A 16,523-nucleotide genomic window follows, 5' to 3' on the forward strand; every position below is an offset into this window, starting at 1 on the left:
GTACTGACTGAACTGACTTAAGCAGACTGTGACTTTGGCTTGTCCAGCCTCCTGTCAGCCGCGTGGCTCTGCTGCACACGAGGAGCCCTGAATCGTCCTTAACGGGGAGGTGAATTAAGGAGTTTAGATCACAGCATGCTCGCGGCCACAGCAAACAGGTGCAGGTGTTACTTACTCCATTCTGGTGACCCAGACACAACAACAACGAGAGGAGAGGAAGGACTCGAGAGTGAGTGGGGTGAACGAGCAGGGATAGGAGCAAGACATGATCGGGGGGCATCGTGCATCACAACAAAGAAACTTTTAAAGCCGTCATTCTGTTCAAACTCTGTCACATGTTTACATGCACTGCTGTCTATGTGGCGTTTGGTGCATTACTTTGTATACAGTTAGCATAAATGGAGCCGTCTGTTCTACGTCTCGCTGTAATATGTGATGTTAATGCTGAGAATCAGAATCACCTTTGATTGTGTAACAACAGCATGAATACGACGTGCAGAGTGTGCAAAGGCTATTTTCCTGCTGTGAAATGCAGACTTTGAGAATTGAAACCACTTTTCCACAAAAATAATTTCAACTCCAGGAGCAACAACAAAAACTGAACTAATCTGATCTCAGTGTGGTTTTATCAGCTCTACGTTTCTGCCGACAGGCTGCACACAGGTACCAAAACATGCACGCAAACAGCCGAGGGCAAAATTCTTTTCCTTGTAATAAAAATGTTTGGATGGTCCGACTGTGTCCTTGTGGCCTGTCAGGATAAAAAAAGGCTGGTCTGAGCTGCTATTTGTCTCACCTCAAATATCTCAAAGCCGTAGATGTCCAGGACGCCCATGACCTTGTGCCGAGCTTTAGTTTGTGCCTGCAGGGACACAATATTGGTACCATTAGGAATAAAGTACAGCAGTGGAGTTTTGTCAGTCTAAATAAATAAATTAAAAAGATGCCTGACATCGCTTACTTGTATGCTTTCATTGATTCTGGTAACCAGCCAGCTAAACAAGCGACTGTAGAGATTTTTGGCAAGGGCATCTCGGGCATAGTAGGCCTGTGAATGAAGACACTGTTAATGATGAAGCGACAATAAAGCGAACCAGCAGAATCGGCAACGATTCATTTTATTACATATCTGCAGAATTTAACTAAACTTGTTCCTTAAAAAAAGCTATCGTGGCTACACTGATTCAAAGGAAACAGAGCAGCGGCCATACATGAGCAGAAATATGAGGATTATAAAGTCAGGCTAATAAACCCTTTCCTCGTCTGTTCTGGGCACACAGGGCCCATGTTTGCAGCATTAATGTTATATGAAGAGTCTGAATGAACCCACTAACCTCGAAAATATGACCTACATTTGAATTTCCAGGAGGAATACTGCACATGTATAATGCAGACGTTGTCATGTAGAAGTGGCACAGAGTCGGCAGCCAGTAAAGCAAGTCAACGGGAAGAAATGGCCCTTTGGTGTGTGTGTGTGTGTGTGTGTGTGTGTGTGTGTGTGTGTGTGTGTGTGTGTGTGTGTGTGTGTGTGTGTGTGTGTGTGTGTAATAAGCAGGTGAAAGAGATGCCAGTCTGCCTCTGACCTGGGCCACATTCAGCGTCGTGGAGACTTTCTCCATTTTAGCCTCCACTGTGCGGTAGCTGAACGCCCTCTCCAGCACCGACTGCTCGATCCCCAGCAGCTCACACATCTCCTTCAAATCTGCAAAGTAGCCACAGAAAACGGATTAAGACACGCAGAAAATGCTTTTGCAGACATCAGGTCTCATCTTGTGATGGTTCTTATTCTACATTTGATTCGAATCAGAGGGTAACGTCATAAGGAAGCTGTAAGGAGGAAGAATCAACCCTCGTAACCTCCTCAGCGTTTGGGTTTTATTCCCGACAATGAGGTGTTCCCACCGGCAGAGTCGAGGGAAAAGCAAAAACAGAGGACTCATCTGAATAACACGTTGCAGCTGATTATTAACAATGCAGTCTTTGATTCAAATGTGGGAAAAAAAGAGGAAAGCACGGTTGTCCAAGACTCACTGAGGGAAAAATGCAAATGAATGATTTCCCTAAAAACAGCAGCTGTGAGGGTGAAACTCTTGTCACGCAAATCATAACACAAATATTGTTTGAGGACAACAAGCTGCCAACAGGGGACGGTGACTCTGGACCAGGCCCAGTGAGCAGTGGGTCAAAAGGGTTAAATGAAAGGAGAAAATATTCACAATAACTCCTGTGAATAAAAAAACAAAACAGTGTAAAATATGTCCGATGAAGGCGCAGCAGCACCAAGCCCACCATTTTTGTCTTTGACGCGGCTCTCGTCGGTGCCGTTGCAGCGCGACTCTGGCTTGAACTCTATGTTGCCAAGCTTCAGCACAGCTGCCACCAGCTCCAGCACCGACTGCACCTCGTCCTCCATGAAGCCCACGATCTGCATGGCGTTCTGGAAGAGGGCGAGAAGAGGGAAAAGACAGAAACAACGTCACTAAGGCACCGACGTTCCTGCAACTTGGTGCAGAGGGGAACACCTACAAACATCACACAGAACATCCTGACAGCTGACAGGTAAAGTGAATCGCACTGATTATATCTTCATCATGGCCTCTGTTAGCAGGCGGGAGGTGTCAGAGAGGGGGAACATTTTGTCCTTAAAGTTGATGTTAGAAGCAGGAATCATTTTCAAGCGTAAGGATTTGGGAGCGTTTGATAGAACTGGGTCAGCTCCTGTGGGGTGTTCCTGATCTGCAGGGGTTAGTGATCCAAGGTAGCTGAACCAGTGATGGGCTCATGGGTGGCCAAGACTCCCTTATGGTCAGCCTTTACTCCCACAGCAGCTCTTCAGTCCAACAGATGAGCTCAAATTGCAGAAAACGTTCATGCTGGTTCTGATAGAAAGGTGAGAAAACACAGAGCATCACAGGTTGCTGTGTGTGGAGCTGCAGACCTGACAGGGTCTCCATGCTGTCTGCTGCTGAAAGCACCAACACTGGACATGTGGCCATCAGATCTGGACCACAGAGCGATGGAAGAAGGTGGGCTGGTCTGATGAAGCATGTGGATGGCTGGGTGGTTGTTCCCCAGGTAAGTGATGAACATCTGGTACATCAGGATGCATTATGGGAAGAAGGCCAGCCAGCAGGGGCAGTGTAACGCTTTGAGCAATGTTCTGCTGGGAAACCTTGTGTCCTGCGTCCATGTGGATGTTACTTTGACACGTACCATCTACCTAAGCATTGTTGCACATCATCTACACCCTTTCGTGGGAACAGTGCTCCCTGATGGCTGTGGCCTCTTCAGCAGGATAATGTGCCACAAGTCAGAAATGGTTCAGGAATGGTTTGAGCACAACAGCCAGTTTGAGGAGTTGACTTGACCTCCAAATTCCCCAGATCTCAATCCAGTCGAGCCATGTGCTGGACCCACACGTGGAGGCCCCACCTCACAGCATACAGGACTTACAGGACCTACATCTGGGTCCAGATACAACACACCTTCAGGGGCGGAGTCCATACCTTGATGAGTCAGGAGGACCAACACAATAGGTGCTGATAATGTTGTGTATATCACTGCTCTGTGATCAGTGCTCTCACAATGAGTTTATTAAAAAGACACATCTAGTCTTCTCACTGGTTTGTGGAATCCACTCAAACTTGTACACACTGTATATATATAAAGCAAAATCCTATCAAACATATCAGCACAAGCTATCATAACACCTGAAATCATGAATTTGAATATTTAAATCTCTTTAACGGAATCCCGGTCCATCATATTACAGTCAAACTTCCTCTTCCTGGATCACAGACACAGAGCGGTGAACGGTGACGACCGATGATGGAGAATTCATGAGTCGCAAACATTTAATCAAACATCAACAAATAAACATTTAAGAAAAGAAAGCTCCGTGTGGCGGCGTCATTGTGTGGAGGGAATGTCGTCTCGTGCTTCCTGTGGAGAAACGCAGCTGCAGCAGGAACAGCGTTAAAAACTCTGTGGGAGTCGATGAGAAGCAGGATGTGAGGAGGGGGAATGAGTACAGTAGAGAGCGACAGAGCAGGCTGTAGGGGCTTATACAGTAGCTGAGCAAAGCATGCTGAAACAGGCCTAATGACACAGCACAGGAGATAGCAGAGCGCTTCTCCCAGACACAACATCCTCTGTGTTACCATCAATAAGGCTGAGAAGACGCACAAAGACAAAATAGCACATATTTGTGCAGAGCTTCAATAAGAGGAAACTCTTTTCTCCCGTGGCTTTCTCTGTTTTTGGAGTTTTTCCTGTGTTTAATCAATACAAACCAGTCTTTAATCCACCGTCAAGATCAAAGTTCACCTGGTTTTGCAACAGGTGGGAGGGCCGCTGGCGTGAAGTGTTTACACAGCCAGCAATACTGACGCCAAAGCACGTTTGTTCGTTTGTTCTGCCGTGGAGATAACAGGGCAATCAGACCGCCTCCTCGCTCTGCCGCGCCACACCGAGTTAACAGAAATCCCGCAGAGAGGAAAGTCTGTGCCAAACGTCACGAGGGTGAGGCGCAGCGTCGGGCTCCACCAGTCATACGGACACACGTATGCGCTCTACTCACTCTGACTGTCCTGAAGTTAGCCGCATCGTCCAGTCCGCTGACCGCAGCAGAGTCCAGGCTCAGGTAGTTGTACTTGCTAAAGTCCCGGTCCAGCTTTAGCTTCCCTGTGACACACAAACCATGTGGTTGTCATTTAGACTCATGCAGCGTAACTACACTCCTGCCAGCTGCCCCATAAAATCCAGCACAGCTCTGTGAGCCGATAGAAGATGCTGAATTCAATTCCCGTTTAAAGAAACACAACTGATGGTGTTGCCTTAGAAATTTTAGAAAAATGTGTCTAAGCCCTGGGGTATTGCCCTCCTTCAGTTCTGACACGGTGTATTCAAACACTGAGCTGCTGCTGTGAACATCATGCTGGAAGATCAGATTGCCCTCTTTAAAGGCCTCCCTGTCATTTAGTAGAGAAATCCTCTTCTGGGTGCATGTGTCAGATTTCATTCATAGCAGTATTAACAACAGCTAGAGCCTCAGTGATGTGTGCGCTCTGGGGTCAATGACCATTATATTGTTCTCCTTTGTGAAGAACATTAAACAATGGCCCCTCGCAGCAGAAACGCAAACAGAGCGAGTGGGTTTCACTCTCTTTGTTCTCGTGGTGTTTATTAGGCAGGAAGGGCGACTTATTAATGCGTTAGCCATGTGTTCATGCAGCTGCATGGGGGGATTGGCACATTTAGTATACACACGGTAAACGTAACAGTAAGCAGAACATCAGGCCTATTTTTTTAATTCATACTGCGAGCATCCAGAGACGTGCACATTCTGAGGTCTTTCTCCTGATTCTCAAAGTGGCATTGATCCCGGCAGCTCTACGTTCCTGTCCAGGTCACCATTCGACCAGCTTTTCCAGCAGTTTTACTCACTGAGCGTGTCGTCTGAGGCTCCAGACAGAAGCTGATAAAAGACGTGGAAGTTCCTCTCGCCTCTCGGCTGCTTCACCACACGTGACTTCTCGAGCAGATCTAAAAAAAGAAAGAAAGAAAAAACAAAAGGAAACAATGACACACAAAGACGAACCAGAAGCCTGCACAGGAAATCCTTCTGCTGCCACTCTCAGGTGCCCCCAGCAGTAAATATCGAGCCGAGCCTCAGGAATTAAAGCTGCCCGGTCTGTATTTATAGAGCTCGACTGGGATCCTCGTCCAGCGATGGTTTTTTCAGTCTCCAAGGTGACCAAACCAATATTGGTAATTATCTCTGTGTGCAAACACCACAGGAAGAAACCCCACGAACGATATCAGACGTCAGCCCTTTCTCCGGGGCTGGAACCGAGTGCACCTGATTAAAGAGGGACCATCATCCTCTCACCACATCAGGAGGAGTACGATTTAATTAAAGCCCGACTGTGCTGCTCAGCAACATCACCGGCTGAATAAGCATTCAATTTGTCTATTTTTAAAAAACAGCTTATTTTAGGAAACTTGAAGAGTTGGTGTTGTACTCAAGTGAAGAGTCTGGGGAACAAACTGACCACAGTGACCGGGACCAAAAATCAGAAGGAAATAAAAACGGCTTTTGGCAATTTTCAGCACTTAAGGCTGTTTAAACACCGACTCACAGATCTGTGGTCGTGGCTCCACTGCAAGCACCAAACTAGAGGTCGCTGCAGCCCCGGGGCTGTCGGGGTTAGCAGAGGATTGTGACACCCACCGGCCACGAATCACGTTAGTGGCTCCGTGAGAGCTTGCACATCAATAATACAACATCCACAACTGAGTGGCTGTCAGCAGCAATACAGAGCTGTGATTAAAGATACAGAGAGGACAAGACAAGCCACTGAAAACCAGTTCCTCCATCACAGACAGACACAGGGGCAGGGCAGCGAAGTGACCTGAGCACAGCCATGTCCAGCCACACTCAGTACTCAGCTTTACTTTGAAGAGAAGGAAGGATTCCACTTTCTGCTGCAAAGCCTCCTGAACAGCGTTTATTTGATGTTCCCTCAGCCTCAGATAAGCAAACACACATTCAAGCATCCGTGCGGGAACAATATTGTGTTATGTTGTGACTAAAGGCATGCCAAAAATGTCTCCCCACTATCATTACCAACGCTACTGAGAACTTCTCATAAATCATAACCAGCTATTCTCGGCCGTAGGAAGCAGCGAAGGCTCAGAGGAGGTTCGTCTAAAACATAATGAGCAGACAGGAATCCATCCAGGCCTGGAAGAGCAGCCGTGTAGCTAGCCAGCTCGGTCTGACCAAGTCACATGTCAGCAGCTGCTTCTCACAGACCATCTTTGTGTCTGACTGACTCAGGCAAGCAGACAGAGGTTCATTTGTGCCTCGGCTGTCAGCTTCCGTCTTTGTTTCTGTGACCTCTGCCGGGGAAACCAGCTCAGACAAAACAATGTGAACAGAGGCGAGATCAAACCAAAACACTGCCAAGGAGCCGAGGGGGGAAAGACGAGGCTGGAATGACGGCGTTTTCGGAGGAATGTGATTTACAAATATTTAAAATATCAATCAGGGAAAAAAAAGAAGCTTTCTTTCCATTTTATTACTCACAGTTACTGATGACTCCGCCCAGGGGATCTCCTTTGAAGTCAAACTCAATGTCCATGTACTTTCCCTGAGGGTCAAAGAGCAGCAGTTAGATTTTATTGCCATTGTCTATTTTTAAAAACGTCGTATAGATTCAGTCGGTCGGAGAAGTGTAAGGACTCCGAGCACCTAAAGATAACAGGGAGGCGTGACCTCTTTTTAAAAAATGACATTCGGGCCTTTTTTCTGACTCTCTCTGAAACCTGGAAGTTGAGACAGAGAGTCCTGTGTTTGGGCTTTTTCCCTCCTCTGATGTATTAATAGCAGACAGCTCCTCTGAACAGGCCAAGCTCTGCTGGTAAATGGGTTTTAGCCAAACTCAATAAGCCTGCTGCACTCAGCAAAATGAAGAGCCAGCTTGACTTATAGTTTTCTGATCAACCGATGGCGCTCTGATGAGCTGATATCTGGTGAGCGGGCCTGAGGTTGCTGCGAAGGTTAGCTAAATATAAACAGATCAGGGTCATAATCCGTTATAACGCTCACCGCTACAACTGCATGTCCGTGCACCGGCACGTGCTGCCATCTAAAAGTAGGCGGATGATTAAAAACTGTGTGCATGGTGACACAAAAACTGGGACACGACAGGTAGGTTGGCAGTTCGCCTGCGAGCTGGCACACGCTGGGAGAATCGTTTTCTTTTACAATAATCGAGCGTCAGGCACAAGAAGGAGAACAAAGTTCAGTCCTGGGGGGCTGGGGTGTTACTGAAATAGACTTTTTTGGGATGGACTGCCAGCTGCCAAGATGAAGTGACTTTTTCTCTTTGAAGAAACTGCAGCTAACTAAACATTCATGTTAGAAACATTTAGAAATGAACAGCGATGGAAATCACAGGAGATCAGACGTCCCCAAAATACTGAACTGGGCAGTTTGAGGAAAACAAAGGCAATGTTACAACTGCAGTTACATTGTAACATTGAAATTGCAGTGTGTGTGTGTGTGTGTGTGTGTGTGTGTGTGTGTGTGTGTGTGTGTGTGTGTGTGTGTGTGTGTGTGTCTCCAAGGACCAAAGCAGCTACTTAATCACCCTTATGACGCCAGACCTATGTTAGAGATAGGCATTAAATTTCTGCTTTTCCAACAATCAGATTCAGAGAGATACGAGACGCAGAGGAACGGGCGGCGCAGTGTAGGTGAAAGGCCTCGTCCTGCTCGCTTTATGTAAAGAGCATTTCCTGAGGCATGTGCACATGTACTATATCAAATGTGCAAAGCCTGCTCAGACTGAGGGGGCGTGTGGACCCGTCTACTGGGAAGATCCAGGGTCTCAGATTACATGGGAACACAGGGAGGACACCAAGAAATATCACCTGTATTTGAAAAAACATATTCACATGCATGATAGTCAAACTACCTCACATGCATGAAAACACGTTCTGGAGTAATGTTGCCATAAACACAAACAGTATAAGCACACAGGACATGCACACCAAGTATTCAAGAAACAAAAGCTTTCTGAAAAAGAATGTGTGTCACGAGATCATTTTTCCAAACCACAGAAGCTCGTCCTGCATACTTACAAATCTGGAAGAGTTGTCATTTCTTACAGTTTTGGCATTTCCAAAAGCTGAAGAGAGGAAAAAAAGAAAAATCAGACACAAATAATTAAACTAATGGATTCAGAAAGCTTTACAAATAATGCAAAGCTTGTGCAAATAACCTCAGAGTAAAGTTACCGCCGATGCATTGCAGAGAGGCCATTAAGAATATTCAAAACCTTCATAATGATCCCTAACCTCGTGCCCGAGTCCAGCTAGCTGTCAATCATACATGGCCTGGATGTCAAAGCCATTTGTACTGATGAGGCCCCATAATTCTGGGTGGATTAAGCAAAGCACCAGGGCTTTGCAGGCTTAGGGCGGGCTGAACCTTGATGTCACGCAACATTCAAAAAGTGCTTCAATGCGGGCTCCTGCTTGTAAATAAACGTAACTAAAGGGTTCATTAAATATTCATTTTTGACACAAACAACTTTGTGTTTCGTGCACAATCAGGCCTTTCAGAACATCTCCCTGCTACGACCTTTCCATTGGCTTCACACCACATTTCTACATAAAGATGCCATTAACGTGTCACGCATCACAGCGCTATTAGCATAACTGCTTAATTGCTGATAACAGCTGATTAATGTGCATTTAAGTCGGCGGTTGCTGTGAATGTGTGGGCTGCTAGTCTGGCACAATGGCAGCCAGAGGGAGAGGAGGACGGGGAAGGAGAGGGCTGGAGGAAGATAAAGAGACGTAAATGAAAAGAAACCGAGGGCGACAAAGAACGAAACCAACGCGTATCGTGTCGCAGAGCGCGAGCGTGACGGATCCGTCGTGTTAAGCGTGACTCTGTTCCCTTTCCCCCTTCTCAGTGTTAGGGCAATTAGACTGACGTGAGCTAAACTCTTGCAGATGTGCGGGGTTTTCTGCAGCAACCCGGGCATACAGCTTCATCATTCATGGGCATTTCCTGTCCACTGCCCCCAATTAAAATACAGCTGTTTGTGTGCCAGAACTGAGCTGTGGGAATGAGTGTGTGTGTGTGTAGCGTCCCGTTTAGCTAAGAAAATAAAAAAGTGTATTATACAGTATTTATAAGATCCCTAAAGTTATTTTGCGGATGAGTTAACTTGCCTGTGATTACATTTCCATGGTTATATAATCATCTGTGTTTACAGATTAGCTAAGCTAGCTAAAAGAAATGTTTTGTAGGTTGTGTGACTAACTGCCAGGAGCTTTGCATTTTTGTTTTGGTGTATTGTGCATTTGGAAATCAAGCCAAAATATCAAAGACCATCATTAAACGCTCTCATGCAGCGGTTTGCAGTGCATTTACAGTCGGGCTGCAAATATCCTGCACAGTCTTCTCGTTTCCTAAACGCCGAGTAAAGAAAGCTGCTTTTCTCAGCTGCACTTTGAAGATCTCTTGAATTAGAGCAGCTCTGGCAACCCCTCAACACACATCCACCCTCCAAACGTGAACTTCAGACAACCCAGCTCCTGAATTGGGACGCAGCTTGGGCATCTTCACTCACCCTCCAGCACGGGATTGGACTGCAGCAGCTGTTCCTTGACCTTATTCACCTCGTGGCCCTTCCCACACACCGCTGCCACATACGACATTACCAGCTTACTGGCCTCTGAAACACACACACAGATAAATATAATGTGATTCACATGACTGAGGGACAAGTGCAGAGATGTCGACCTGTTTCACCATCCCCTATAAAAATCCCCCTTACATCATCCCCCCCGACAGCCATCAGAGCAGGGTGTGGACCGTTCGTTAGGGTGCAGAGCAGAGGAGGAGGTCCCGTTATAAAGACTTGCTTTGTTAAATTACACGGTGACCAGAATTGCATCACATTATCATCATTCATACTATGATTACACTGAAAGCCAGGGGAAAGCACGGGAATAAAACTTTCTGTGGAGCTGAAAGTGATTTAAAAATGCTCCAGCACAGCGTGCTGCAACTAAGACACGTTTCCCCAAAAATAATTCTCTGCTTGGCTCAAAAAGCTACATGTCCTGTCTGAACAAGCGACAAGCCTCGTCGGACGACGGCTGGCATCAGGATCGTCTCTCCTGACCAGAGAGCGGACGGTGACCCAGAACCGGCGATGCGTGCGGCGTGCCAGGCAAGGACAGGAAAGACCTTCAGAGCAGTCGTCGGTACAGATTCCTGATTAGTCTGGCAAACAGCTCGGGACACGTACTTTTATCTAAACGTAGGAAAAAACTTTTCTGAGTTACAAGCTGAGGACTTTAATCCTCACGTTGTTATCTCTCAGGTTAGGAAAGTAAACGTACTCCGTCTGCAGACAATAAAAACTGTTATGTCTCCTGCACACTGAGATGGAATCTGATAATAATTTTGGTCACATCCCCTTTATAGAAGCCACAGTCAGATGCATACTGCTGTTACCTGTGACACAGCACAGGAAATACCATCCTCTTGTGTTTCTGTACAGTATGTGAAACTGCTCCAGAACATGGATACACCATCATAAAAACCACACAATATGGAAAAAGGCTTCAGTCTGATGGAAAGTCCAGCCTTTAAGTGTTCATAACAGTGTGAATGTGACTGACTGGCTCTGAATATACATAATTTCACAAATATGAGGAAACCACAGCCGTGTGTTTGCTGCTGTAATATGTCTACCGCCATGACTTTATGTGAGCAGAGTCATTATCTAGTTTCATGTCCCAACACGATGTTCTCAAAACAAAACTGACATCAGCTCCTTTTTATGGAGGATTACATCCCACAGCCCTTATCGGCTTCTTTACAAGTTATGACTACATTTAAAACAAAGAACCGCTGAGCACATGAAGTGTTAGACACTCTGTTAGAGCCTGATTGAAGGTGTTCGTTCAGTGTGGTGAGGTGATCCCGTTACCTGCTCTGAAGTTATGACACAACAAAAAAAAAACTGAGCATTTACCAGTTTTCCCAGCTCCGCTCTCCCCTGTGATGAGAATGCACTGGTCCTTGTCCTGGTCCCTCAGCGAGCGGTAGGCCTCGTCTGCCAAAGCGTAGCTGCAAAAGCACAAACCCGAAAGCCTCCACGTTACATTTGCACACAGCTAACTGCTGTTCACGTATATTCGCTGACATTTTGTGGGTGAGGGCAGTTAGAGGTCGTTCACACACGCTGCACGCTTATGTGCCAGGCTGCATGGCGTCTACACTAATCACCAGCACGTGGGATCACTGGCTTGGATCGGGACATCTTGGACATGCACAGACGTGCAGTGAGCTGCAGCTTTATTTGGCTGGCCTGTCCTCGGGATTTGGCTCTGACAAAACTTAATTATTAAAATGATGTCACAGCGACTCTGATTTGTTGTATATTTATACACATATTGAAACCTTTACATATAAAATGCATTTTTAGGAATCTGCCTGCTTTAATAAAACCTCGAGAGGTCCCCGAATAATGAAAGCAGTCTACGTGAAACCGACCTGGGTGGATAATTAATGATACAAAGGTTAAAAAAAACCTACGTCTTACATTCTGGGACAACAACACAAAGGAAAAGTGAAACTACAGTTTCGCCCCCACTCAGTTCCACAACAATACATTATTTGTTCTCTTAATGCAGGAAATCCCCTGTGATGGTCTGAGATCAGGGTGTGGATGTACGAGGGCCATATCACAGTGACAGCTTTTTATCTCTTGTGGCAAAATGGTCTATAATTCTGACACGATATTCCCACAAAGACAGAGCGCTAAGGAGACGCCTGCGACAACTTTTTACAGCTTCCATTTGGCAAACAGTCGTTCACAGCGCGGCAAGAGCTGCGTCCAACTTTCTCCTCCAACAGGACACGAGACGGCAAATCAGCTGTTCCGGCCCGTACTTTGGCTTGATTCAGGAATTTGGTCCAAAGCAGTGTGTGTGTGTGTGTGTGTGTGTGTGTGTGTGTGTGTGTGTGCAGGAAAAGATAGAGTGGATTTGCAATATCGGATCATCTAAGACCTCCATTATGAGCTCCGGCAGGATTAAGTAAAGGCTGATGTATTGTGGGGGTGTCACTGGAAAGAAACTGGGATAACACATCTGCTCAAATTTTGTCTTAAGCTCATTTCAAACAGACGACCTCGCTGCTCACGTGACCCCGAGAGTCCCCAAGATCTCTACAGATACAACAAGACTCTCTTAGTTCTGATAACATTGAAAGCATCAAGGTCTTAATCTCCCAGCTTTTCGAGTATCAAGCAAAGATCAACATCTTTAAGTCTTACATTTCACATTGAGTAAAGGGTAAACATAGCTCTAGGTCATTTTGGAGGAATGCTTCAGAAACAGCCTCTCCCCAGCATCTAATTTGCTCTTATTCCTGCCTGGAGGGTGGGAACACTCGAAAAGTCCCAGGTCTCGGTAATATCCCAAATCAAGAATTTATATGCACAAAGTGCACCCGACGTGAACGCAGGGAGGAATGTGACATTCACGGATGCTGACACGCAGCACTACCATTGGGCACTGGGTCTGAACTCTGAACGCTTGCTGAGGTTACATTTATTTGTAGAGGCAATGCTGTTGTCAGATTCAAGTACTCTGCACATCAAAATGAGCTCCAACCATCTGGCTTTAAAACCAGTTAAATTAGGTTCAAAGCGATTTCTAAAGGAAGTGTCATCATTCGAGTTTGTGCAAAGGCTGTCCGGCATCATTCTGTAATTCCTGCTCCAGCTTTCAGAAATCCACCAAGACGTGGAAAATGAAACTCCTGCCTAAATCTAATTTTGGGTGAAGCAGCGAATGCATTAGTGAGGCCGGGGCTGCACGGAGCCGAACTTTAAAGCGTGCAATCACACACTGAACTAACACTGACCCCTGATTTGTAAAGAAGTTGATTGCTAGTAGGAAGCCATGACAGAGAGAGTGCCAGAGATAGACCGCCTAGTCAATGTATTCCAGACCACAATATGAAGTTAAAGCTCAGGCGGGCTAATGGAGCTCAAGGTTCTGCACCATCACACATTGATTTGGATCAGACCTCATTCGGCCCTGCTGCCAGGCCTCTCCTTTAACAGCCCCCAGTGCAGGCCCGCAAACAATCCATAAGGTAATGGGCTATACTAGGGCAGCATTTCTCCGACTGACAGGCTGGTGTGAGTAGTAAATATAATTGTGAACTAATATGAAGGAACCCAGAGAAACCATACCACACCAAAGAACAGGATTCCAGTTAAACTCCCATTCAGTCCATTTATTTACCCTGGAGTCCTGTAAATATGGCTAATAAATAATAACCCAGATGTGCTGTAGGCATCCAGGACAACAGTTTGCCAATTCAATTTCATTTATACAGCGTAAAATCACAACAACAGTCGCCTCACAGTGCTTTACTGTAGACCCTACAATAACACATACAGAGAAATACCCAGCACTTTGGCGACAGTGGGAAGGAAAAACTCCCTTTTAACAGGAAGAAACCTCCAGCAGAACCAGGCTCAGGGAGGGGCGGGGCCATCTGCTGCGATTGGTTGGGGAGAGAGAAGGAAGACAGGATAAAGACATGCTGTGGAAGAGAGACAGAGATTAATAACAAAAACACCCAGTGCATCATGGGAGTCCCCCAGCAGCCTACACCTATTGCAGCATAACTAAGGGAGGATTCAGGGTCACCTGGTCCAGCCCTAACTATATGCTTTAGCAAAAAGGAAAGTTTGAAGCCTGATCTTGAAAGTAGAGATAGTGTCTGTCTCCTGAATCCAAACTGGAAGCTGGTTCCACAGAAGAGGGGCCTGAAAACTGAATGCTCTGCCTCCCATTCTACTTTTAAATACTCTAGGAACAACAAGTAGGCCTGCAGAGCGAGAGCGAAGTGCTCTAATAGGGTGATATGGTACTACAAGGTCATTAAGATAAGATGGGGCCTGATTATTTAAGACCTTGTATGTGAGGGGCAGGATTTTGAATTCTGGATTTAACAGGAAGCCAAAACAGGTTTATAGATATAGTCATATCTGAAGGTTACACTTCGTCGTCCCGTGGATTTATTTCCACGCATCCTCCAGGTCAGAAACACTGAGTGTGAAATTAACCGTGAATGTTAAGTTTTTGCAGGGAACTGAAACCAACTTCCAGCTAGCAGCATTATTTTTTTCTGTCCCCAAGTATAAGCCTCTAATTCAATCCCCACCCCCACAAGCTCTGATCACAGCCCACCCCCCTGCCCTCTCCTGTACAACCAATCCAACGGGGTTGCATGGACGAGACCTGCCACAGGACATTACGTCACTGCTGAAAACGGCAGCAGAGCACAGCAGATGTCTGCTTTGTGAAAACACTCCTGTTGCCTGACCTGATCCTGACAATGAGCAAACCATCACACAATTATCCCCCCCAGAGGAAGCCTGTGGGCCCGGGGGAAGGGGCGAGTGTACCAGGAGAGGGCAGGGGGCGTAAAATAGGAGAGTGGGGGTCTTTTGCCACGGACTTGTCCCAGTGAGAGACACACACACACACACACTTGCTATTCATATTCGTAATTATAATATGAATAGAGGTCAGCAGAAACAAGCCACACCCAAACCTTCACAAGATTTGCATCTTAAAATTGAAGAAATAAAACATTTAATCACCAGTAATTTGTCTCAACTTACAGTTTGTGATAATAATTATTCTGTATTTTTATTAAATGGACAAAAAATAAATAAAAATGTGCGTATTTACAAATAAGAGAGCAACATAAAGCTGGGAAATGAGTCTAAACAGCAATTAGAGTTGTGAAGTGATGAAGCATCAAGACCTTGAGAGAGAAAACAGAGAGTGAGGACTAAAAACCCCCCAGAGGCCTCCCTGATCAGTGTGTGGAGATGGGGGTTAGGCTGGGATCAGGCCTTGGGCTGTAAGCGTTGCTTGGCACCTCCCCTAGACATCTGCCTGCAGGCTGTAATTTGGACGTGCACGTGGCAGCGGTGAACACAAAGCCACACTGGCATGAGGTAAGCAGCAGAAAATAGTGCCTTCAGTTCTTTTACCACCAGCCTCTGGTAGCACAGGAGGTTGGTGACCTGAATTTCAAGGGTGGAGTACTTTGAGGAGAGACTGAACATACTTTAATGTCAGGATAGATGGTGATGAAGCTGTAATGTATGGCCTGGAGCCCACCCAGCTACTGGAAGATAAAAGGCTGTCCCCAATTAATGATCATCTTACTCAGGGGCTCTTAGCCGTGTCATCGTGCCGCCTTTTGCACATTTGCGAAGTCATTTTCCAAAAAAATCGTTTCATATCTTGCCCTGCAGTGGTAGTTATTGTTACTCGTTTCCATGCATAGGAGGGGGCAGCACAGTAGCCTGTGATCTCAGCGTGACCTGGCTCCTCTACAGGAAATCCGCCGCGCTCCAAAGAAGAAGCCAAGGAAACAACTCTTTCCTGACGCTGTACGGCCAGGTGGAAGAGTGGGTGAGTGCTGCAAGAAACACAGGGACGCGCAAATTCAGTGGCACATGCTTGGAGAGTTTAACCTTGTGGTGTGGGTGGGCAAGAGAGCGGATACGCACATGCACACAAAAGATCTTGATCCTAACAGATGTGCACCATCTGCACACCAAGTAAAACAATGCTGTTCTGTAAAACAGGTGGTAAGGAAAAGATCAGCTCACAGGACGAGCATCTAACAAAGAAGAAGAATATGACTACTGTCTCATAATCAAAGGAGGATTCGAAATGTGCAGCGTGCAATAAGGAACACCTATAACTTACTAAATTGAAAGTTCATAGTTAAGCACAGCTGCCACAGCTCTATAATTTATTCAAATTGCTCATTGATACCATCCACCCATACATCAAACTTTGAAAGGATCTACAGCTTTAATTTATTTTACCACACAGCAATTTAGTGTTCCAGAGCCGAGGAAAACACCAGTCCGAGCTGTGTA

The 16,523-nt window shown here is 46.0% G+C and overlaps 1 protein-coding gene across 4 annotated transcripts in view; it reads right to left on the reverse strand.

Annotated features, from left to right (window-relative positions):
* The window catches only part of myo1b (myosin IB), a 55,306-nt gene that overhangs the window by 17,655 nt on the left and 21,128 nt on the right, over positions 1–16,523 (reverse strand). For all 4 annotated transcript variants that reach the window (XM_085434767.1, XM_085434766.1, XM_085434765.1 and 1 more), the window contains exons 4-13: positions 11,568–11,662; positions 10,152–10,256; positions 8,650–8,696; positions 7,091–7,154; positions 5,446–5,544; positions 4,580–4,683; positions 2,290–2,437; positions 1,584–1,702; positions 962–1,048; positions 797–862 (exon numbers count right to left, since the gene is read on the reverse strand). In XM_085434767.1, coding sequence (XP_085290893.1) covers positions 797–862; positions 962–1,048; positions 1,584–1,702; positions 2,290–2,437; positions 4,580–4,683; positions 5,446–5,544; positions 7,091–7,154; positions 8,650–8,696; positions 10,152–10,256; positions 11,568–11,662 — 934 coding nt within the window. The remainder of the gene's footprint in view (positions 1–796; positions 863–961; positions 1,049–1,583; positions 1,703–2,289; positions 2,438–4,579; positions 4,684–5,445; positions 5,545–7,090; positions 7,155–8,649; positions 8,697–10,151; positions 10,257–11,567; positions 11,663–16,523) is intronic.

The sequence above is a fragment of the Copadichromis virginalis genome, linkage group LG16 (assembly GCF_057382275.1).
Source record: "Copadichromis virginalis isolate Kocher_CV1m ecotype Utaka linkage group LG16, C_Virginalis_male_GT1.1, whole genome shotgun sequence".
In the NCBI taxonomy this organism is placed as follows: domain Eukaryota; kingdom Metazoa; phylum Chordata; class Actinopteri; order Cichliformes; family Cichlidae; genus Copadichromis; species Copadichromis virginalis.